Consider the following 23,719-nt stretch of genomic DNA (forward strand, 5'->3'; position numbering starts at 1 on the left):
CCCCCCATCCATCCTCTATGAAAAACAAGCCATCACTGTAGGCTATGGCATTCATCATGTAACCCAGTTTGAGTGCTTTCCCAGAGAAACCGACCGCTTCTTGCTCTATTAACGCTCCCCCAGGTTAACGGCGACTGACGAGCCGTACGTTGTCTCGGCGTAGAGGCAGCCTCAGCCCCCCTCCTCCTCCTCCTCCTCCACCTCCTCCTCCTCCTCCTCCTCTTCCAAAACATTTTGGTCCAAAAGGTTCGGTCGCAAACCAACCGCGAAGCTGCTGTCTACGTGGACTGGTGCCGAAGCCCCCCGTCCTCCCAGGTCATCTGCCGCCAAGCCCAGAGGAGACATGGCGACGAACGGCACCAAGACGGACGGACAGGTGACGGAGCTGAACGAGGTGGGGGCCGCCAACGCCAGCGACAACAAGCCCGGGTCGCTGGACGTCAAGCCGAAGAAGGAGAAGGAGATCAAGGAGAGGGAGACGTGGAGCGGGAAATTCGACTTCCTCCTCTCATGTGTCGGCTACGCGATTGGACTGGGGAACGTGTGGAGGTTTCCTTACCTGTGTGGAAAAAACGGTGGAGGTAAAAATTATAATTATGATGATAATAAAGTATTGATACTTGATGAACAGTTTGTCAAAAAAAGAAAGAAAAAAAAAGTAGGCATATAGCCTACTGTGTTATACAGATTTATAGGCCTACAAAAGGTGCTAAAAGGATAACCCCCCCCCCCAAAAAAATACCTTATTTTCATTGAGGTCCTGCCACTCATAAGTCATATTTAACTTGCCTAGGACAGTGGTTCTCAACCAGTGGTCCGGGGACCACCAGTGGTCCTTGAGGGGGGATCCAGGTGGTCCCCAGCTAAATGATGGAGAGTTGGTAACCAAATGGACCCTCATACAGATCTTTAAGTCTCTTGAGAGTGTGAAATGAAACCAAATGATTGTAAAACATCTGCATCACTTCATTTACATGAAGTCTACACAATTAGAGAATGTATAGAAGAATGGTTATTTTTGCTCAACGTTTGCCTGCTATGGTACCAACATTTATAGGCCTACAGCATAGAATTGAGGAAGCTGACAAAATGTTGCTGGCTGAAGTAAAATCTCATCAAATGGTGGTCCTTGGCTCAAATGCCGAATTGTATGCAAAGGTTGAAAACCACTGGCTTAGGAGATAATAAGAACTCGCCATCACGTGGCAGAGAATAGGAATCCATAACCCTATATAATATAATGCTTCACACTTTGCATGCATGGGGCTGTAGGCTCAGAATGCACTGGTGCAGTTTTATAATTGACACGCTTTGACTCTTATCTGTTCCCATTCGTCCGTGCCAGGGGCCTTCCTGATCCCCTATTTCTTGACTCTCATATTCGCTGGAATGCCCTTGTTTCTACTGGAGACTTCCCTGGGTCAATACACGTCAATTGGAGGGCTGGGTGTATGGAAGCTGGCCCCTGTGTTTAAAGGTAGGCCTATACCCTCCCCTAGGTTGCAAACACCCACAACTACAAGCCAAGAAACTGTCCTTATTAGGTCTGTCACGATTATGACATTTTACATGACGATTCATTGTCACTCAAATAATTGCGATTAACGATTTAATTTTTTTTTTTTGTCGTTCACAATTACATTTCTGTTAGGCTTTGAAGTTGCACATGGCAGATATGACACATAACCTAAATATGCAACGAAATGACTGATATATCTGACAACTTTATACTTAAAAAAGAACATTGATAGCGGAAATAAATAGCCGATCTACAAGCTCACAACGCGTCACGATGCGGCGCGTTGTGAGCTTGTAGATCTGGTATTTCTACTATTTTTGACTTAAAAAAATATCTGAACATTTTTCAACATGGAAACGATTATGATGATTATGAAAAATAATCACGATTATGTCCAAAAATTGCGATTAGACGATTATGTAATAATTGTGACAGCCCTAGTCCTTATATTATTTAAACCCGAATCATATATTAAATTGTCGCCTAATTATCAGCAATAAATACAAACAAAAAAGAAAGAAGACTTTGGTCTGCATCAATAACCTCTTATATCCACTTCTGTGTGCCATAGGTGTTGGCCTTGCGGCGGCCGTGTTGTCCTTCTATCTTAACATCTATTACATTGTCATCATTTCGTGGGCCATTTACTACCTGTGGAACTCCTTCACCACTGTGAGTATCGTACCGTACCGTACCGTACCGTACCGTACCGTACTGTCCATCAAGATTAGAGCTCCCAGTTTCCTTCCAGCTCACAGGGAAGAGAGTTAGAAACATGCATGCTAATGCCAAGTGAAGCATAAACCCCTAGCTCATAACCAGTGGTGTAAAGTAACTAAGTAGGCTACATTCACTCAAGTACTGTACTTAAAGGAGTAGTTCACCACTTTTCAACCTGTCTTCATATAATAGGTCCTCAGCTAATGTTCATGATAAAATATCACAATTTTTTTCTACTCAGTCCAAGTCTCCTAGGAGAGCTGTGGGAAGTTCAGAATCCATCGTCTTGTGACATCATTTTCCCCCAAAAAATCAAAAAAGTATCAATATTTTTGAAAAACATATTTCGATTTTTATTATCGCAAGAACAATGGCTTCCACTTTAACATTGCAACTTTTCAGGAGTAGAAAGCCTGTATTTTCTATTAGCTTGGATTCCCAATCGATGATGTCACAAGACGACGGGTTTCTGACCTGCCCACAACCCTCCAATAAAAAAAGAAAAAAAAGAAAAGCTATTTTTTTGTGAAGACCAATTATATGAAGATAGGTTGAAAAGTGGTGAAGTACTCTTAAGCAACATTTTGAGGTATCTTTTACTTTAGTTGAGTAGTAAAACGTGTGTACTTTTATTCCACCACTCACTGCTCATAACATTGGTTTTGTTACTCATGCAGACACTTCCGTGGAGCTCCTGCAACAACCCATGGAACACAGAGAACTGCTACACCAACTACAGCATCGTAGACACCACCAACCTGACCAGCGCAGTGGTGGAGTTCTGGGAGTAAGAGACCGTCTTGTTGTACCTTCCTCTCGCTTCCAGAAACGGCACATTATATCGTTGTTTTCGGGTGGAAACCTCGTATCTCCAAGTTTCAAATTTGTATGTTCTTTCGCAGAGTAAAGCCCCGCTTCATCGTACAAGGCCATCGCAACTAAAGTAGTGAAAACAGCAGATCTACAAGCACACAACGCCTCACGGTGCGAGGCGTTGTGTGCTTGTAGATCGGCTGTTTTCACTAGTTTGAATCATTTTTAAATGATAAATGCAAAATGAACGGTTTTGGACATACAAGGTTTTCACCCGACGACGACGATATTAGGCCTGGCCTAGCCTGCATGCTTCCTTGAGATGCATAAAAGAGAAGCCATTTTTGCACCACAGCCATCTCCCTGTGTGTGTATAATAGTCTTATTGTTGCCCGCTCTTATCTTATAGGCGCAACATGCATCAGATGACCGACGGCTTGGAAAAACCAGGGCAGATCCGAGCGCCACTGGCAATAACGCTGGCCATCGCTTGGGTCCTTGTGTACTTCTGTATCTGGAAAGGGGTTGCCTGGACAGGGAAGGTGAGGTTTGATTTCTAAACTAGGGCTGGGCGATATATCAATGTTATAGCGATATCGTGATATACGACTAGATATCGTGATATGCGTCTATAGATATCGTTTGGGATTTTAGATTTTTGAATATTGTAATTTAAATGTATTGATAGGGCAAAAGGCCAGGCCTTTCCTGGTTTTACATACTATTCTTTATTTTAAATAAATATCAGAAATGGTCAAAAATACAGTGTATATCTACAATATATAAAATATCTACTAGCTTACCACGTGCAGTGATGCGACGTGCGGTGAGCTATTTTCACTATCTTTGAATTTTTTTTGGAAAAAACGTAAAAGAAAACAGATTCATCACCATATCGATATCGAGGTACTTGGTAAAATAAATGTTGCGATTAGATTTTGTCCATAATATCGCCCCAAGCCCTCATCTGTGTTGGGCATTCACGAATAGTGATTTTTTAGTATTCAAATTAAATATTAGATAAGCAAGAGGCAAACATTGTGAAAATAGCCGATCTACATGCTCACAACGCCTCGCGTTGCGAGGCGTTGTGAGCATGTAGATCTGCTATTTTCACAATATTTATCTGCGGAACCGAGTCACATTAAATGTAATAACTACAATTCCAAGTGCTTGTCAGGGTGGGGGTCCCCAGTTAAAATATGTTTATTTTGGGGGTCACGGCCTAAAAAGGTTTGAGAACCCCTGGTATAGAGCGTTAACAAATTCATCCACCAGGGGCATTGACAACTCATTCTTATGACTTCCTATCTAGCCAAGCTTTATAAACTATATATTTTTTAAAGAGAGAAAAAAAAAAAAAAAAAAACGTGAATATTTGACTTCGGTGAACAACGTCAAATAGTGACTTTGATATTCGAATATTCGAATATGTGGTGAATGCCCTATTTTCAACAGGGTTCAGTTGTTTCACAGCCATGCCGAACACATCATTCTCCTATCACACCATCACTCATTTAGATCGCAGCAGCAGAGTATAATTGTCCAGATTGATTTCTCCAGTTCTGTAGAGGAGTGGAGACATCAAACACTCCCTCTAATCCAGTGCAGTCTCATGGCAGCTTCCTCTAATTCCAATCCTCCTGACAGCTCTCTGTGCTGTGTGTGTGGACCCATGATATGAGCAGCAGCGACACGCAGCCAAACGCCACACCAGGGGCGTCAATTGGGTATGGCAGGGGTATGCAGCTGCCATACCCTGGGTCCAGGGAGGAAAATAAAAGTTACTTTTACATTTAAATCCATGCTTTAAAAATTACAGTAAAATAACCACAAATAATGGTCACTTTAACAAGGTATTATAATTATCACACTTGTATTCTCCCCATCTTGACAGAATGGTATATTCCCAGGTTCCGCAGGTCAGCTGCACAGGTGCAATGCATTATTGTTAATTGCGGCACGTTTACTAACATGCCAAGTTTAGCTGCACTTGAACAACCGTTCCAGGCTGCCATATCCAGCCCAAGAAACCGTAGAGACGGGGGGGAAAATAAAATGTACTTCTTAAAATAAATATATCATGCCTGTTGCTAAGGTATGGCCTTCGCGCGCGTGCAAGACACCAGTCATGTTGCCATACCTTAGCTTTTTCTGAACTGACGCCACTGTGCCACACTGTCGTCCTGTTGAGCCGGTTGCCCTCCCCAGCGCTGCCATGACGAAAAGCCCTGCATGTGTGTGCCATGTGACCACGGCAAATAAAATGTCTTTTGGTCACAAAATAGCCAATCCCTTTTGCACATTTTGCCTATGAATATCATGCAGAGTGTAGGGATGGGACCATGTGAACATTTCATATCACGATTATTGTGACAAAAGAAATCGTGATTTACGATATTATCGCGATAATCAAAATCCATTATCCTGGGGCGGAACGTTTGCCCAAAAATAGCAGATCTACAAGCTCACAACGCGTCACGTTGTGAGCTTGTAGATCAGCTAATTTTTGGCAAAGACATTCGATAGAGTGAAAAAAAGACTGTATCAAGTACGTATATTATAAGTACCTTTTACCAATTATAGAGGATATGCAGCTCGGCAAATAAAAGGTGAATTGATCCCAGTGCATGACGGAGGACGATGTCACGATAAATTAAATCTCCACGATACAATTATCGTGAGTGTTTTTTATCACCATAAACGATAATATCGCGTATCGTCCAATCCCTAGCAGAGTGTGGGGAAAAAGCGAGAAAGAGGGAGAATTTAATGAAATGAAAGCTTCAGTACATTGGAAATGGTTGTTAACCCGTTATATGTTGTCTCTGACTGTGTGATACTGAAGCCTTTTAAAGCCCTCATGAAGAGGCCTTTTGTTTTCCCCCGAATGGTGTCTGAATTGCAAATGTGCTAATTCTGCCGCGCATCGTTTGCAAGTGCACAGCAAAAAAATAAGGAGCGTTAATGTAATACAGAGTGTAAAAGGGGGTCCACTTGTACACACTGAGGATTCAATTAACACTCAGAATTAGGGATGGGACGATGTAAAAAGGTCATGTCCCGATTATTGGCCAAAATAATTGGGATTAAAAACATATCAAAATATGCTTAGAACTCTTAAAATGCCACTTTTGTTAACCGCTTGCACCCCAGCATCCTGAACATTAGACAACATTTGCAGATCTGCTCTTTTTGACTAGAGATCGGTTGTAGGGCTGGGTACAAGGATTCACTCACATTTTGTGCTTTAGCTATCGAAAAATAGCAGATATACAGGCTCACAGTGCGGCACCAAGTGCCGCGCTGCGAGTTTGTAGATCTGCTATTTTTTTTTTTATCGTGAAAATTTGTCTTTGAATGACCCCCAAAATTATATGTATTTGGCCACAGACCCCCATCTCAAAATATTAAGTATCAGGGACCCCCCAGAAGCAAAATTTGAGTTCGCTTAAAAATACATGTATTCAAAGATTTGTACACATTTTTCACGACTTTTCAAAAATATTTTTCAATAGCTAATGTATAAAATAAGGCCCCCTCCACCTTGGGCCCTAGTAACTCAGTCCCACTTTCCCCCCCCTTGTGACGCCCCTGAGTGCACCCTCGCAATGCAACACTATTAACATGTCTGATGCTTTGTTCTGACCTGTTCCTAGGTGGTGTACTTCTCAGCCACCTATCCCTACTTCATGCTGTTCATCCTCTTCATCCGCGGGGTGACTCTACCCGGAGCTAGAGAGGGAATTCTCTTTTATATCACGCCTGACTTTAACAAGCTCAAGGAATCTGAGGTAAAAAAAATAACAAAACAAAAAAACACATTGATGTTGCTTTCAGCTGGAAACCTTGCATGTCCAAAACTGTAACATTTAAGGAAATGTTATTTATATTTATATAACTATATTGGATCCATTGATCCAATATAGTAATTATATACTTGTTAATACTGGTTAAATATTTATAAAACCCACAGACAAACCTACGGTGACCACTTTCAACCTGGCCTCCGTACATACTGTAAATACTTTGGGCATATATATATTATATTATATATATATTAATAATTCAAATTCAGAAGCTTTCAAAAATGCCCCCCACAATAGCTGATGTGAGCTTGTAGATCAGCCATTTCTGCTACTCCAGCAGGAGGTATAACATAAATGTTAAAGAGGAGATACTATGCAAGGTTTCTGCCCTGAAAAGCGACCACTATACTTGGGTAGATGAATACATGGATGTCTGATTGACCAGGAAGCTTACTAGCTGTCCTCCACCTCCTGCAGGTGTGGCTGGACGCAGCCACCCAGATCTTCTTCTCCTACGGCCTGGGTCTGGGCTCTCTTATTGCTCTGGGCAGCTACAACCCTTTCAATAACAACGTGTACAGGTAAGCAGCGGTGTCACACCAAATTCTGGGCCCTGGGTACAAGGATTCACTGCGGGCCCCCCATGAATGTTCTTCATAAGGGGAGGTGTTTGACCCATTTAGACAGGGAACGCATTATTACGCATTATTTTGTTAAAAATTGGAAAATAGCAGATATACAAGCTCACAGCGCGGCACAGAGTGCCGTGCTGCGAGTTTGAAAATCTGCTTTTTTTATTTTTTTTATTTGAATATTTCAAATCCTTCTAAGGTTTTTTTGGAAAAACCTATGTTTCTATGTCAGTGGTGTTCAAACGTTTTCATGTGAAGGACCCCCAAAATTATATGTATTTCCAGGGGTCCACCAACATGTACATACAGATACACAGACAAATGTGTCTGTGGTAAAGGCTTTGCCTTGTCCGTGGCAAATTTGAGATTTTCCACTGTAATGTTCTTATTTTGACCATAACACCCAATTACTGAATGTCCAATCTCAGAATAAGAATGACACTGATTTACTAGGACACTATGGCATATTAGGAGTCCGAGTCCACAGTCCCCGAGTCCACAGCGAGTGTACAAATGCATACCTGTTAAAAAAAAAGCTGTATTTAATACGTTGATGCAAATCCTTAACAAGTGGTTAATGAACATGGAAATTGCACTGCCAGCCTTATAGGCCATTATTAAACATCCTTATTAAGTCCATGCTGCCAAGGCTATAGGCCATTATTAGACCGAGATTCCATTTTCTGCGAGCAGGGACATAACAATAAAACGTGTTGAGAGCTGCTCCGGGGGGTGCATAATATCGTGGCACGTCCGCAGGGGCCGAAAGAGCCTCTTCTCCGTGGGCACGGAGCGTACAAATTGTTTATCAATTGCAGAAGCACTGAGCCTCACGTTGCACTTGTTTTATCCGGGCTCGGTCGTATAATCAAATCAAGGATCCACACAATTAATATTTTTATTGCATTTCACTGTACTAAAGCATTCACGAATAGTGATTTTTAGTATTTGAATTATTCTACCTCAAAGTATTCGAATAGTCGACAGGAATGGCCAAATTGTCAAATATTAAGTACAAGAGGCGAACGTTGTGAAAATAGCCGATCTACATGCTCACAACGCATGAGCATGTAGCTCTGCTATTTTCACAATATTTATCTGCGGAACCGAGTCACATTAAATGTAATACCTACAATTCCAAGTGCTTGTCAGGGTGGGGGTCCCCAGTTCAAATATGTTTATTTTGGGGGTCACGGTCTAAAAAGGTTTGAGAACCCCTGGTATAGAGCATTAACAAATGCATCCACCAGGGGCATTGACAACTCATTCGTATGACTTCCTACTGTATCTAGCCAAGCTTTATAAACTATATTTTTTTTAAAGAAAAAAAAAAAAAAAAAAAAAAGAATATTCGGTGAACAACGTCGAATAGTGACTTTGATATTCAAATATTCAAATATTTGGTGAATGCCCTAAAAGAGAAAACAATAAAAAAATAAAAATAAGCGAATATTCGACTTCGGTGAACAACGTTGAATAGTGACTTTGATATTCAAATATTCAAATATTTGGTGAATGCCCTAAAAGAGAAAACAATAAAAAAATAAAAATAAGCGAATATTCGACTTCGGTGAACAACGTTGAATAGTGACTTTGATATTCAAATATTCAAATATTTGGTGAATGCCCTAAAAGAGAAAACAATAAAAAAAAAAAAATAAGCGAATATTCGACTTCGGTGAACAATGTCGAATAGTGACTTTGATATTCGAATATAGGAATATTTGGTGAATGCCCTACACTATACGGAAAAGGGCTACATTTTGCCTGAGAAATTGTGTGGTTGATAGTGAGGCTGGCAGCGGGGATGATGTGTTCACTCAGCCGTTGCAACAAGGCAGGAATTTCACTCCCCTCAGTCGGGCCATGATAGCTGGAGGAGATCAAGGAAAAAAAATGATTTCCAGCTCTGACAACAAGGCCCTGTTTTCATGTTTCTCCCGTCCCCCAGAGACTCTGTCATCGTCTGCTTCATCAACTCGTGCACCAGCATGTTCGCCGGCTTCGTCATCTTCTCCATCGTGGGCTTCATGGCGCACGTGACAAAGAGGACCATCGCGGACGTGGCGGCGTCGGGTGAGTACCTCAATCCGTCAAAACGCCTTCCACCGGAAAACGGTTTGATCGTCGCACGGAGCGGTGTTATTGATCTAGACTCCAGTCTAGACACAGGGAGTTTTCAATACCTCTTCTTAGGGCTGTCACAATTATTACATAATCGTCTAATCGCAATTATTTGACATATTCGCAATCATTTTGTGATAATCGTCATAATTCTTTTTAATATATGTTCAAACATTTAAAAAATAGTGGAAATAGCTGATCTACAAGCTCACAACACGTCGCGATGCAACGCGTTGTGAGCTTATAGATCGGCTACTTCCACTATCAATGTTATTTTTTCAGTATAAAGTACAAATATGTCCTTCATTTGGCCAAAAATAGGAGATTTGGTGTTTGTCAACGTCAACTCCAGAGACCAAGGGTCCAACCAAGGGTCCATAATGGACCCTTACGGGTCCGTAACTCTGAGCGAGTACAAATGTGTACAGTCTCAGAGTAAAATAAACACTGAGGATTTTCCAGTGTAGATATGGGTCCCATAAATAAAGAATTGTATCAAATGGGCGGTTCGTGGCCTAATGCATATCAAACTGAAGGATTCTTGAAATGACCAGGGGTCAGGACAGACCCCTGGGGGTCCCTGCTCAACAAACTATAATTAGGCTTATAATTGGTTAACTGGATGCTACTACAGAGCACTAGTACAGAGTGCTTCTACACAGCTTCACAACCGGGCAGGGGCTGACATTTCTAAAGGGGTCTTTTGTGAAAACATCGAAAATAGCAGACCTCCAACGCGCCGCGCTGCGACCCGTTGTGAGCTTGGAAGTCGGCTATTTTCAGGGCTTGATACCACACTGAACTAAGCATAATCAAGTCAATACTGGAGATGTGGCGCAACGGCATGGATTTCTGCACAGAGAGGGCAATTCTTTCAACGTAAGATGCTGAATTCAAGTTCAGGAAAGTTTGGACAAGGCAATTCTCTTGAATGCTATTTGCATTTCTTTCACTATAGTAAAAACTGCATTCCAGGTCTGGAGAGGGCACTTTCTTACAGATGGATAAAAGGGCAGGGGCTCAAGCCCTCTTTGATGTAACGTGTGCACGTGCCTGCAAACGGGTTCTACATGAGAAGAACTGTGATTTTCCTGTGTGTGTGTGTGTGTGTGTGTGTGTGTGTGTGTGTGTGTGTGTGTGTGTGCATGTGTGTGTGTGTGTGTGTGCATGTGCATGTGTGTGTGTGTGTGTGTGTGCGCGTCTTCTCCCAGGGCCTGGCTTGGCGTTCCTGGCCTACCCAGAGGCTGTGACCCAGTTACCAGTGTCTCCTCTCTGGGCCATCCTGTTCTTCTCCATGCTGCTGATGCTGGGGATCGACAGCCAGGTGAGCCTCTCCCTCGCTCCTCTAGTGGTTTGACCTCAATATGCACGTCGTTGCAGGTACATATCTGCAGGGGCGTCACAAGGGGGAGAAAAGTGGGACTGAGTTACTAGGGCCCAAGGTGGAAGAGGGGCCTTAATTATTTTATACTTTAGCTATTGAAAAATAGCAGATATACAAGCTCACAGCGCAGCACTTGGTGCCGTGTTGTGAGCTTGTAGATCTGCTATTTTTGAAAAGTCGTGAAAATGTGGGCAAATCTTTGAATACGTGTATTTTTTAAGCGAACATTTGTAACTCAGATTTTGCTTCTGGGGGGGTCCCTGGAACTAAATATTTTGAGATGGGGGTCCATGGCCAAATACATGTCATTTTGGGGGTGCTTCACATGAAAAGGTTTGAACACCACTGACATAGAAACATAGCTTTTTTTTTTTTTTCAAAAAACCTTCAAAGGATTTGAAATATTCAGACTCCGCACACATTTTCACGATTTTTCAAAAATAGCTGAATTATAGCTGAGATTGTATATCTGTATATCTGTGAGCTTGTATATCTGATATTTTTCAACAGTTAAAGCACAAAATGTGAGTGCATCCTTGTACCCAGGGCCCAGAATTTGGTGCGACGCCCCTGCATATCTGCTTGCTCTCTCCCTCCGCATGATAAGCGTGCGGCTTGCTCCGTGCGGACGGATATAGTCGCACTGTGACATTCGCTGTCAGGTCTTTTTAACGCATCTCTGTCACTCGACGACAGTGCCCTCGGGTACCAATATCTGTGTTTATTCTTTATTTTCCATGTGTGATCCGCGGTGTTATCGGGTTGCAAGCCAAATAGGCTATGCAGACCGGTAGCCCAAATCTAGAAATTTCTTTGGCCTATCCAGACTAGAATCAGATTGTTATTGTGTCAAGTTTGAATGACGACAAAAGATTGTAGCTTGATCGGCAGTTTTCACTAGATTAATGCGACAGCCTTGTATGATGAAGCAGTGCTTTGTGAAAAAAACATACAAATTTGAAACTTGGAGATTCAAGATTTCTGCCCGACAGTGACGATTAAACTCACGTCGATGTCATTACGTAATTAGCACAGTAACAAGGGCAGATAGGTCGACGATGTCTGAACATGCAAATCCCATCCAATCACTTGCAAAACAAGGCTGTCCTAAAGATCAGATCTGAGGAACAAATCAGATTTGCCCTAGACGTGAACAAAGCCATAAAACCCAGGATATCGCTGCATCGTCGGGTAGAAAAACAACATCTCCATGTTGAAATCACGAATTCTTTTAAAATAGCAGATCTACAAGCTCACAATGCATCACATCGCGATCCATTGTCAGCCTGCAGGTCGTCTATTTTCACTATTTTTACAAGGTTTGGTTTCCCCATTAAAAAAATATCGCACTGGCAGATTTGTCTGTATTCAAGGCTAGAAATGTAGCTTCACACTAGGTTCTCCCGCCTGGCAGCATCCCCCCCCCCCCCAATAAATCATGAACCGATAATAAGTGTCATAGTAATGGCTCCTTTGCATATTATCAGAGCTGCTAGGAAGATGGCGTCCACGAAGATACAGCGGTTAGTCAGAAGATTATGCTGCCTGTTATGTTCCACGGTTTCCTGCACAGTAATCTGTCATTGTCTGTCAGGTTCACTGTTGGGACGAGGCTAGCCAGTCTGAAGCCTTCCCAGTTCATTTAACGACCCAGAGTGTATTAACCCAGAGGATTTTTTACTGTGTGCAGAAGAAAGAATAGTGGTTTTCAGCCTATTTCACATCAAAGTCCATTATCTACTCGTCATTTGAGCCGCAGACCAACATTTTACAAGATCTAGCCTCTCAGACCCAAAGCTTGGAATATTTTGTTATTGTTGGATACGATTTTGTCCACACTTCCATGCTGTATTGATGTGGTACCACAACCACAGGAGAGATAAACAGAGAATAACAATTATTTTATTCTCTAATTGTGTAGACTTCTTGTAAATTAAGTGATACAGATGTTTAGGAGATTGTACAATAGATGTTAACTCCTGAGAGCATAAAATGAAACCAAATGGGTCCATTTTAAATCTCAAGAGTTAAAGATCCATTATTTAGCCGGGGACCACCTGGAACCTCCTCACTGGTGGTCCCTGGACCACTGGTTGAAAACCACTGCTGTACAGAAGCACCCGATCTACTGTAGTAGGGCCTTGTACGATCTCCCCAAGCCCTCTCATAATCACGCCAAGGACCGCCCATACCTTCTTCTGATTGGTTGGAATGAAGCGAAACTGCGCCCCGTCTGAAGCGGACTTGAGCCACGAGAGGCAACTTCTGAGTGAGCTCAAGCGAGCGAGTCGCTGTGGTGAACGCCGCGAAGTCCACTTCGGGCCAACTCAGTGCCGTTCGATTCTTTGATGGACAGAATCGTAAATCATGTTTTGTCCGCAGACAGATCACTTGACTGGGTGAGTGGGGTTGTAGAGATGGTACAAGTCCACCCCATGGAATGGGGACATTTGGTAGTAATTCCTCTCCATTGAATGGGGTGATTCATAGTGGATCGGCTGATAATACTGACTAGTTGAGAGACCTGACCATTACAGAGAGATTATTTAATTTAAAGGGGTCCCACCATGAATTATTAATTTTTGTCTTGTTTTTTGGTCTTCCCAGTGTCTCTTCGAGCTCCCCAAAAAAACCATTAACTCTAAACCTTACCTTTCATTTCAATGATTTTCTGAATGGGCGTGTCTGAACGGTCCTCTTTTGAAATCGGCCCCATGCTATGTCACAGGGGGCTCATTTCCTATTGGGCCCCCTCGAGAAGGGGGCGGTGCTTTTTGGGAGGCTATATTCTATTGAGACTATATACAGTATATGAGGTGGAACCATGAGGTAAAGTGGTACTAAAATTGGAACGATACAGAGAAGATTACGATTGACTCTACATGGTTCTCATCGTGGTTCTCTAATATTCTCTGTATCGTTTACATTTTAGCCCAAAGACAGCGCCCCGTTGCCAACAAAGGGCATTTTGGTATTGCATCTGAAACGGCTTGGAATTAGACAGACAGAACATGACATTTCAATATCCGAGTGGTTGTTTAGTCTAAAACCTGTATAAAACCGTATTATGGACCAATATTTATATAAAAAATATATTTTGAAAAGCATGGTGGGGCCCCTTTAAATGATTTAACCACAGTACACGAACCAGTGGTTATGTGTAGTGAATCAGTTCTGTGTTGTGTGTTCTGTTCCGCTACAGTTCTGCACGGTGGAGGGATTCATCACGGCTCTGGTGGATGAGTTTCCCCGGGCTCTGAGAGGACGACGAGAGCTCTTCATCGCCGCCGTGTGCCTGGTGTCCTACATCATCGGCCTGTCCAACATCACACAGGTAACTGACAGTGTGTCTGCTGTCCTACAACAGTGGTTCTCCAACCTTTTCAGGCCGAGACCCCCAAAATAATCATATTTTAACTGGGGACCCCTCCACCCTGACGAGCACTAAGAGTCGAGGCATTACATTTTGTATAACATGGTTCTATTGTGAAAATATTGCTCACATGTTGTGAGCATGTAGATCAGCTATTTTCAAAATTTCGGCCACTAATATTTGACAATTTTGCTGATTGGTTTGATCTGTCATTTTAGAGTTATTAAAAAGTCCTTAAATTGTCACATTAGAAATGTACATATACCCTCAGTCTATACACTCAGACGTTGTTGGTTCGTTTACTGTTGAGTGAGAAAACAATGTTGCACATTAAGTTAATCATGTTGAGAGAGAAAACAATGTTGCACATTAAGTTAATCATCTGGAGACCCCCCCCAAAATAATTTGGGAACCCCCCCTGGGGGTCCCGACCCACAGGTTGAGAACCACTGTCCTACATCATCGGCCTGTCCAACACACAGCTAACTGGACAGGAAAGTACAGCAGACAGCTTTTACTACTTTCTACTTGTAACAGAGTATTTCTACATTGCAGCGTTGATACTTTTACTTGAATAAAGAATTTGAGGACTTTTCCCACCACATGTTCATTAGAAAGGAACGGCTCCCTACTGCTAACCGGATCCCATCGTTCTTTACAAAGAGCCGTTCAAAAGACTCGATTCGTTCGCAAACACCCCACCTCTATATGATGATTAAAGGTATGACTAAATATACAGAGAGTTTCATCAACAGATAAAAACAAAAATGTTACAGGGAGGGGCGTGTGGAGAAGACAGTGGAGAGAAGTTATTTTATGCTTGGCTGTGCATGGGCGTCACGCTGTTGTAGATTTTGTTCTATTTTCGGCACACGGCTAAGTATGAAGCAGGCATTAGTACGGCATCGAGGCCTGCCAATAGGATTTAGTATAAAATTAACTGTAGAATTTAGTTGAATAAAACTAGACTAAAAGTGCATTAAAACGCTAATACTTGGGGGAAATGAAAAACTGGCTTGGTCACTCCCTTCATATCATGCCAATGGCCAATGCCTGTGTGCAAGTTCAGATCAATCGGTCAATCCACTGAGGAGAAAACGTGGTTTCGGACAGACAGAGGTTTCTTCATTTTATACTGTTGTTTCCTGTTGAGATTGGCACATTTCACCTGTTTTTTTTTCATCTCACTCACGTCACTTTTGTCTGCTGACCTCACTCAGCAACGAAATAAACAGAAAATAAACAAAAATTTAAATAAAACAATTCACAGGAGGCAAGCAGTGATCACCCCATGATGTGCACTGCAATGTAGTTTCAAATGCACTACATTGCAGGCGTTTTTTTGAGAGGGAAAAAATAAGAAGACACATGTGACATGTGTGATCTGGGCAGCTTGCCCCAGGAAATGTGCCAACTGCCAAACTTGGGTTACAAACCTCATAAGGCTTAAACGGTTAATGATCAAACCGGGCAAGTACAGCAGACAAATTTGACCCATATCAGAAGGTAATGTGCTTGAAATATGTCATCAAACCCATGCATATGGCAGTGAGAGCGAGCAGATGTAAATGTTTACGGACAGTTTCCCTTTTGGCATTTCCTTTTCGCTTGTGCCAGCGAATGCTGTCCACAGTCAGACATGACATGGGTGTCTGTTTTGCATTGTGCGTGTGCCTGTGTGTGTGTGTGTGTGTGCCTGTGTGTGTGTGTGTGTGTGTGTGTGTGTGTGTGCGTGTGTGTGTGTGTGTGTGTGCGTGCGTGCGTGCGTGCGTGCGTGCGTGCGTGCGTGCGTGCGTGTGTAACCAGGGAGGCATCTACGTCTTCAAGCTGTTCGACTACTACTCTGCCAGTGGGATGTGTCTGCTGTTCCTCGTGTTCTTCGAGTGCATCTCCATATCCTGGTTCTACGGTGTGTAGCAGCATCATCACTGCATCAGTGAAGCAACTAAGCATCACAGTGCATTCATCATCCATTAACCACTTCAGCCCGCGCGGCCCCTATGGGCATGTCATTACAGATGAACGTTCAATGGAAATGGCAGATCTGCAGCGTTTACAACTCGTCGCGTTTCGACTCGCGTGCGCTTGTAGATCAGCTATTTTTGTCAAAGAGATTTGGTGTAGCGAGAAAAAAAAGGATTGGGCCTAGTATACTGTATGTAGCAATGTGCAAAACCATGGGACATTTTCATAACCCAAACATCTTGATATGTCTTAATATGTATGCAGTAAAGATATATATATATTTTTTGCATTCATATTTTGGTGAAGTTAGCATAATTGGTCATGTTTACAGACGCATGATAAACCAATTATTTAAAAAATAAATTCTGTTCAGAAATTAATCTATTATTTGATTACTTGATGAATTGCTTCTAGGGCTGTCACGATTATGAAATTTGACATGACGATTAATTGTCACTCAAATAATTGCGGTTAACCATTTAATTGTGTTTTTGTCGTTGACAATTACGTTTCTGTTTGGCTTTTAGGCTTTGAAGTTGCACATGGCAGATATGACACATAACCTAAATATACAAAGAAATTACTGAAATATTTATGACGATTATGAAAAATAAACGCGATTATGTCAAATAATTGCGATTAGGCGATTATGTAATAATTGTGTCAGCCCTATATAGCACCTCAGCAGATAATTAGGACACCCGCTTTCCTTCTGTTACCAAACTGAGACGGTGAAGAAACAGGTTAAATGATGCATTAACCTCACGCGTCTCGAACAACATCAACACAACTTCAAACGCTGTTCGTCCTCAATGACACCATCGGCGCTACCGTGCTCTGCCTCATCTCAGCGCCTGATTGAGACATATTCGTGCGGCGGGTGTCGCGCACCAACAACAGCAGATCTACAAGCTGTAGACTGTGTCACGCTGCGTTGCAGCGGGAGCTCGTAGATCTGCGACTTTCAGCGCAGCGCGCGGGCGCGCGACCGAGAACTACTCAGGCGTATATAAGTCATCGTCATGCATGGCACGCCGGCGGCAAATTGAAATAAATTGGCTATGAATATTTTTCCATCGTCCTTTTCATTTGTCTCTCTCAGGTTGTGACAAGTTCTACGACAACATCGAGGAGATGATCGGCCACAGGCCCTGCATCTGGTGGAAGCTGTGCTGGACGGTGTTCACCCCTCTCATCGTGGCCGTGAGTGCTCCCCCAGAAATCCAATATCCTACCACGCTCAGTCACGACATGAAAGACATGAAAACAATGAAGTCGAGTCAATATTACGTGCCTCGGGTCATGTCAGGCCCGGTGCCGTATTTATACTCGGTTCAGCGCCCGTGGTTCGCGCCCAAAACACAGTGGTGTAAAGTAACTAAGTACGTTTACTTAAGTAATGTACTTAAGTACAATTTCGAGGTATTTGTACTTTACTTGAGTATTTACAATATCCAATATTTTTGCTTCTACTCCACTACATCTGGGATCCAAATATTGTACTTTTACTCCACTACAATTATTTGAAAACTTTAGTTACTACTTACTTTGCGGGTATAAATTATTATATTATAAAACATACATGAACCACATTAGCCTAATTTTCTACACAGGCTATTTGAAAATAGCAGATCTACAAGCTCACAACGTGTTGAGATGTGACACGTTGTGAGCTTGTAGATCGGCTATTTTCAAACATTTTGTACATTTACTTTTGGTACCTTAAGTACATTTTGATGCCAATACTTTTGTACTTTTACTCAAGTACATTTTTAATCCTGGACTTTAACTTGTTAGGATGCCCTCACACCAAAATACCTAGAGTGGAATCCGCCAATGCATTTCAATGAGAATGGAGCGTTTTTTTTTGTTTTTTTTTGCAGAAATCCTCTACTGGCAAAAAAACACTCCATTCTCATTGAAATGCATTGGCGGATTCCACTCTAGGTATTTTGGTGTGAGGGCACCCTAACAGAGTATTTCTACATTGCCTTATTAATTAAGTAAAAGTCAAAAATGCGAGTACTTTTTCCACCACTGGTATATGCGCCCAAAACAGCAGATCTACAAGCACACAGTGCGTTGCACTGCGGCGGCGTCGTGAGCTTGTAGATCAGCTATTTTGAGCGTAGCAACGTTCCCCCCGGCAACGGAGCTGAAGTGTAAAATCACCCCTTGAGACGACACTGCCCTGGAATTAGCGAATGTCAGGGACTACACGAGGCTCTTGATTTATCCTTCGTCGTACGGGCGGAGAACAAATTGGGCGTAACGCGTGTCCCCATGTCTCCCACAGGGGGTGTTCTTGTTCAGCGCCGTACAAATGGTTCCACTCACCATGGGAGATTACGTGTTCCCGGGCTGGGGCCAGGGAGTGGGCTGGCTGATGGCTCTGTCCTCTATGGTCCTCATTCCAGGGTACATGGTCTACATGTACTTCGGCCTCAAGGGCACTTTCAAGGAGGTAAGAACACACTGTAGATATGAAATGGTCATTGTCGGGTGAAAACCTTGTATGTCCCAAACCGTTCGTTTTGTATTTATAATTTTAAAAATGATTTAAACTAGTGAAAACAGCAGATTGTGTGCTTGGACAGGGCGTTGTGTGCTTGTAGATCGGCTATTTTCACAATTTTTGTGCGACACTTTAGTATAATGAAGTAGGGCTTTAAAGTTGCTATATGTAGTTTTCTGCTGACATAAGCAGGAATGCTTTTTTTTTTTTTTTTTTTTTATCTTATATTGAGACGTCTAACAATGCTCCCTAAAAAAATCTAGTCTCTGTGGCCCTTCTAGGAGCCGCAGTCTGCCTCCAAAACTATTATTTTATCTGTAAGAAGCTCTGTCACTAGCAGCTCATTGGTGCATGAACCAGCTGACCTGGGGCTAAAAGGATTGACAGACAGGTCTAACCAATCCAAACAAGAGGCGACCCTGATTGGTTAAAAGCAGGGCAGGCTATCTGTCTATCGACCAATGACAGAATTTCTCACAGATAAAAATAATAGTTTTGGAGGCAGATTGTGGCCCCAGGAATTGTCACAGAGATAACATTTCTTTAGGAAGCATGGTTAGCCGTCTGAATATAATAACATTTTAAATAAGCAATTGCCTTTTTCCTGCTTATGTCAGCAGAGAAATACATATAGCAACTTTACCAAAAAACATACTCATTTGAAACTGGGAGATACAAGGTTTCTGCTCGACAGTGACGAAATGGTATAGATCGATGATAAGTAAGAGATGTTCCATTTTTTCCCCTTCCTGATACCTGATCCCATCTGAACTTGCATAGAGATTGGCTATTTTCACAATAGAACCGTGTTATACAAAATGTAATGCCTCAACGCTTAGTGCTCCTCAGGATGGGGGGTCCCCAGTTGAAATATCATTATTTTAGCGGTCGCGGCCTGTTTGAGAACCACTGGTCTAGACTCTACTGTATGCTGAGTAGGCCTACTGATCCTCCGATACCAATGTGTAAAAATGAATAGATAAATAGTTATTACCATCAGTCAGACATACGTAACTGAAAAAGAGCAAACTAGAAAAAGTGTTCGTCGGAGCACAGGTCTCTTTTATTGTGGGCCAGCAATGTTTGGAATTCAGTCATTTTAGAAGTGAATAGAGACTCTGTAGAAGTTGAGGGATTAATGTTGATGAAGTTATTGTAGGCCTACAGACAAAATATGTTGATTTAATTGTGAGACTGTGGTATATAGTTTTGTGTTTGAGTTAATAGTATTGTTATTAATGTGAAATGGCTTGTTGTTATAGTGTCAGACAATTTCTTCCTCTGCCTTGTACGGCAATCCGACACTGTGTTCATGATTTGAGGCATTTTGTTCAAAGCGACCAATCTTTGCCAATCGCAGAATGGAAAATGAAAAGTCGGAAAAAGATCCGTCTTGATCGCATGACTATACAGATAGTTAATGTGTACCGATTTGCGTGATCTTTGCACAAAATATGAGTAATAAAAAAAGGTTTTGCTAAAATTGGCCTCCCGGTGGTGCTGACAGGACAATGTGAAAAGGGTGTGATTTCTTCCTCGGCCTAGTGGGAATGTGCGTGCAAAATCTCACGGCAAATGGGCACTGCATTTTGTTCAAAATGAGCCACTCCTGCAAACTTTGGATGCCAATTTTAGCCAGTCAGGATGGAATATGAAAAATCGACGTGATGTTTGGACAAAATCTGAAATAATATCAAAAATATATATATATTTTGTCAAAATCGGCCTCCTGGTTACACTATAAAAAGCTGATGTGAAAATTAAATGCAGGGCAGAGATTTTTCCCTTGGCCTCTAGGGAGTGTGTGTGCAAAGTTTCACAACAATCAGGTCTAGTTATAAGCAAAAACGTGAATCGGACTGTTATAGCGCCACTATGAGGCTTATCGGTGCATTATTATTTCTATAGTCATGTGATCAAGACCGATCTGTCAGATTTTTCCTAATCCATCCTGATTGGCTAATGAATCGGACAGATCTGTCTTGATCCCATGACTATAGAGGTAATGTCTACCGATTTGCGTGACGTTTGGACAAAATCTATAGGAGTAATATCAAGACATTTATTTTGCATAAATCTGCCGTCTGGTGGGTGATGAGAAAAATCTGGGGCAGAGATTCTGCTCTGGCCAGGTAGTGTGTGTGCATAGTCTCACTTCGATCGGTGCCGGAGATTTGTTGTACACAGAGCTTGTAGATCGGTTATTTATAGAGTGTGACACCCATGCACAGCCAACCATAAAATGACTTGTTGCAACCGTAGATCGTATTTACTATGAAAACCTGCAGCTCATGTGCGTCAGTCAGTCACACCTCATGTCACGCTCCACATATGGCCAAGACCAGGCAGGAATTTCATGGAGGCCATGGCCGCCGTTGCCCCTCAGTTTGGCCTTGTGCCCCTCAAACCAATTGCATGACCTGAGGCCACAGTGGCCTTAATTCCCCAGCAGACTGTATACCACTTTCTCTTCTGTCTCTTTCATGTCAATATGTAGACAGTAGACACCAGTGTCTCTTTTTTGTCATGTAGACACCAGTGTTTTTTTTTGTTTTTTTTTTAGATTCTGAAATCTTAACTCCCCCAAAGCCCCATCTTTAAACCAATCCAGTGACTTTATTTGTGCAGTGCTGAGCATGGATCCCATTTTAAATACCATAATGTATCTATTTCACTGCATTAGGTTAGATTCAACAAATTCTTTCAATGGGCTCCACCTACATACGTACCGACATCTCCCCTACTACTTCAACAACACCCCATTACAGCTAAACCCCACCTTCTCTGGCCCTACCTATGCAATACATTTGCCACGCACATCCCCCCACACACCAACCAATGCCACTTACAGGCCAATTTGTGTATACATGCAACCTGACGGTTGCTTATCTCCCGATTAGGGAGTCTTACTGGTAAGATCAAATTACTGAAACCCCAAACATGGAATTGATGTCCACAAAGCATCACTGATACAACGCCACACGGCTCAGTTCCATTACTTCTCAGAGAAATTCTAGGTAGCTAGCCGTAATATTTTGAATGCCAAAACTTCCACCACGTAAGAACAGTGACCGTTTTCACATGTCAACTTCAACATTTTCACTATACTTCCTGCACTTCGGCCCTGTGAAAACGGGGCTTTGGACCATGCTGCATTGAATCCTGCATACAGCCAATATGTACAATGGCTGGCTTGCCAGTTTCTAGGTTTTCTTTAGCATACAGTAGGGCACTTTTGTAATAAATGCATGAAATAAATCCTACTCAAAGGTTTGTGACTGAAGACCAAAGACCTGCTGCAGCTGTGCTCAATAAGAACATAACCGAGATTATCTAACCTGTGTGGTTCAAAGGCAACCAGTAGTGTTTCAGACGATAGAAGCATCCGCAGAAGGGTTTTAAATGTGGAAGTCCTGCAATCTCAGATTTGACCACCAGGCGACAGCAGCTTCGTTGTTGTACTGCGGTTCTGGGGGCTTCCACTAGATGTGCTACCATCTTTGTTATAGTTCAGACATCGCTGCAATTTCCTCTTCCTCAACAGAAGGAGACACTCACAAGACTTTTTTTTAAACAATGTGCTGGTCAGTTTAGTCAGGAACACTCACGTCTTATTGCATAAATGGAATACAGTTAATCTTGGTGTTAATGGGCTCCGCGTTTGGAGATGTTCCCTGAATTTTGCTAAGCTAAATCAGGGAACGCTAAGCAGTAGGGATACAATAGCAGAACAATAGCAATACATTGACATGTGACTTCGAGTCGAATCACAGTATTTGAGCTTAACAACATGGACATGTAACTTAATCAGACAATCACAAGTATTTGAGCGTAGCCATACTGATCGTGCAAAGGTGGAGGCTGGGGTGGATGAGGCAGCTAGTAGTGATTGATTCCGAAGCTTTGGAACCAAGCATAGGTAGAGAAAGCAAGCCGTATTTAAAGGAGCCTTCTCTACTGATTGAGAAGTATGGCAGTAATGTGACGTAATGACCAGCAGATATGATAATGAGGTATGAGAACAGAGCTGACTGACAGCTGACTACTGCTGGGCGGAACGACTCCCGTGTCCTGCATAAACTAACGCTGACGCTTCATTTATAGGCCAATATGGTTTTCTCATCTAGCTGTAAATGCTAATTGTAATTATGTTTCTCTCTCCCGCAGCGACTCCGGATAATGTTCAAGCCTCCTGCGCTGCAGGTCCGGCGGAAGGAGAACGGCCCGGAGCAACAGGCAGCAGAAAGCAGCGCCGCCAACGTAGCTAGCCCCACCAACCCCGCCAGCCCTATTGGCCCGGCAGCGCCGGCGCCCACCGCTACCAGCCCCGCTACCGCCAACGCGGCTCCAGCCGTCATCTCCACCAGTCCTACGGCCCCGGCTAACCCAGCCGCCCAAGCTCCTCCCCCGGCAGCCGCCGCTGCTACCGCTACCAGTCCTGTGAACCCAGCAGCCAGTCCAACCTCCGTCATCACCACCACCATCACCACCAGTAGCACCACCGCAGCCGCTCCGGCTAACCCCGCCACCGCGACCAGCCCCGTAAGCCCACCGCCCCCCAACCCGGCCGTGGCCGCCCCCACAGTGCCCGTCATTCCCCCCAACCCGACAAGCCCGACCTCCAACTTGACCAACGCCGAGGCCAACGTCTAAAAAAAAAAAAAGACGAACGCGGAGAGAAGAACCCTATAGCTGGAGAGGGTAGACAAAAAAAAAGTGAGAACATTATACAAAGGACTTCCAAGATTTCAATTGATTCACCTACCTCCAGGGGAAATATGTGATCAAAACAAATCTTTAAAAAGAGAAAAAACAAACAAAAAAATAAACTTGTTTTAATTTTTTGCATTTGTAAAACCAAGCCA

General features: G+C 42.8%; 1 protein-coding gene across 1 annotated transcript; it reads left to right on the plus strand.

Annotated features, from left to right (window-relative positions):
* Window positions 1–343: 343 nt before the first annotated feature.
* LOC308291141 (sodium- and chloride-dependent GABA transporter 1-like) lies at window positions 344–23,507 on the plus strand (the record flags this gene model as incomplete). Its single annotated transcript, XM_080733084.1, has 14 exons — window positions 344–581; window positions 1,346–1,477; window positions 2,091–2,191; window positions 2,917–3,026; window positions 3,462–3,594; window positions 6,712–6,846; window positions 7,339–7,442; window positions 9,445–9,569; window positions 10,829–10,941; window positions 14,204–14,335; window positions 16,181–16,283; window positions 17,442–17,542; window positions 18,636–18,803; window positions 23,022–23,507. The coding sequence occupies 14 exons, from the start codon at window positions 344–346 to the stop codon at window positions 23,505–23,507; spliced, it is 2,181 nt and encodes a 726-aa protein (XP_080589210.1).
* Window positions 23,508–23,719: the final 212 nt, after the last annotated feature.

Source organism: Nannobrachium achirus (assembly GCF_963921795.1).
Source record: "Nannobrachium achirus genome assembly, chromosome: 9".
Classification (NCBI taxonomy): Eukaryota; Metazoa; Chordata; class Actinopteri; order Myctophiformes; family Myctophidae; genus Nannobrachium; species Nannobrachium achirus.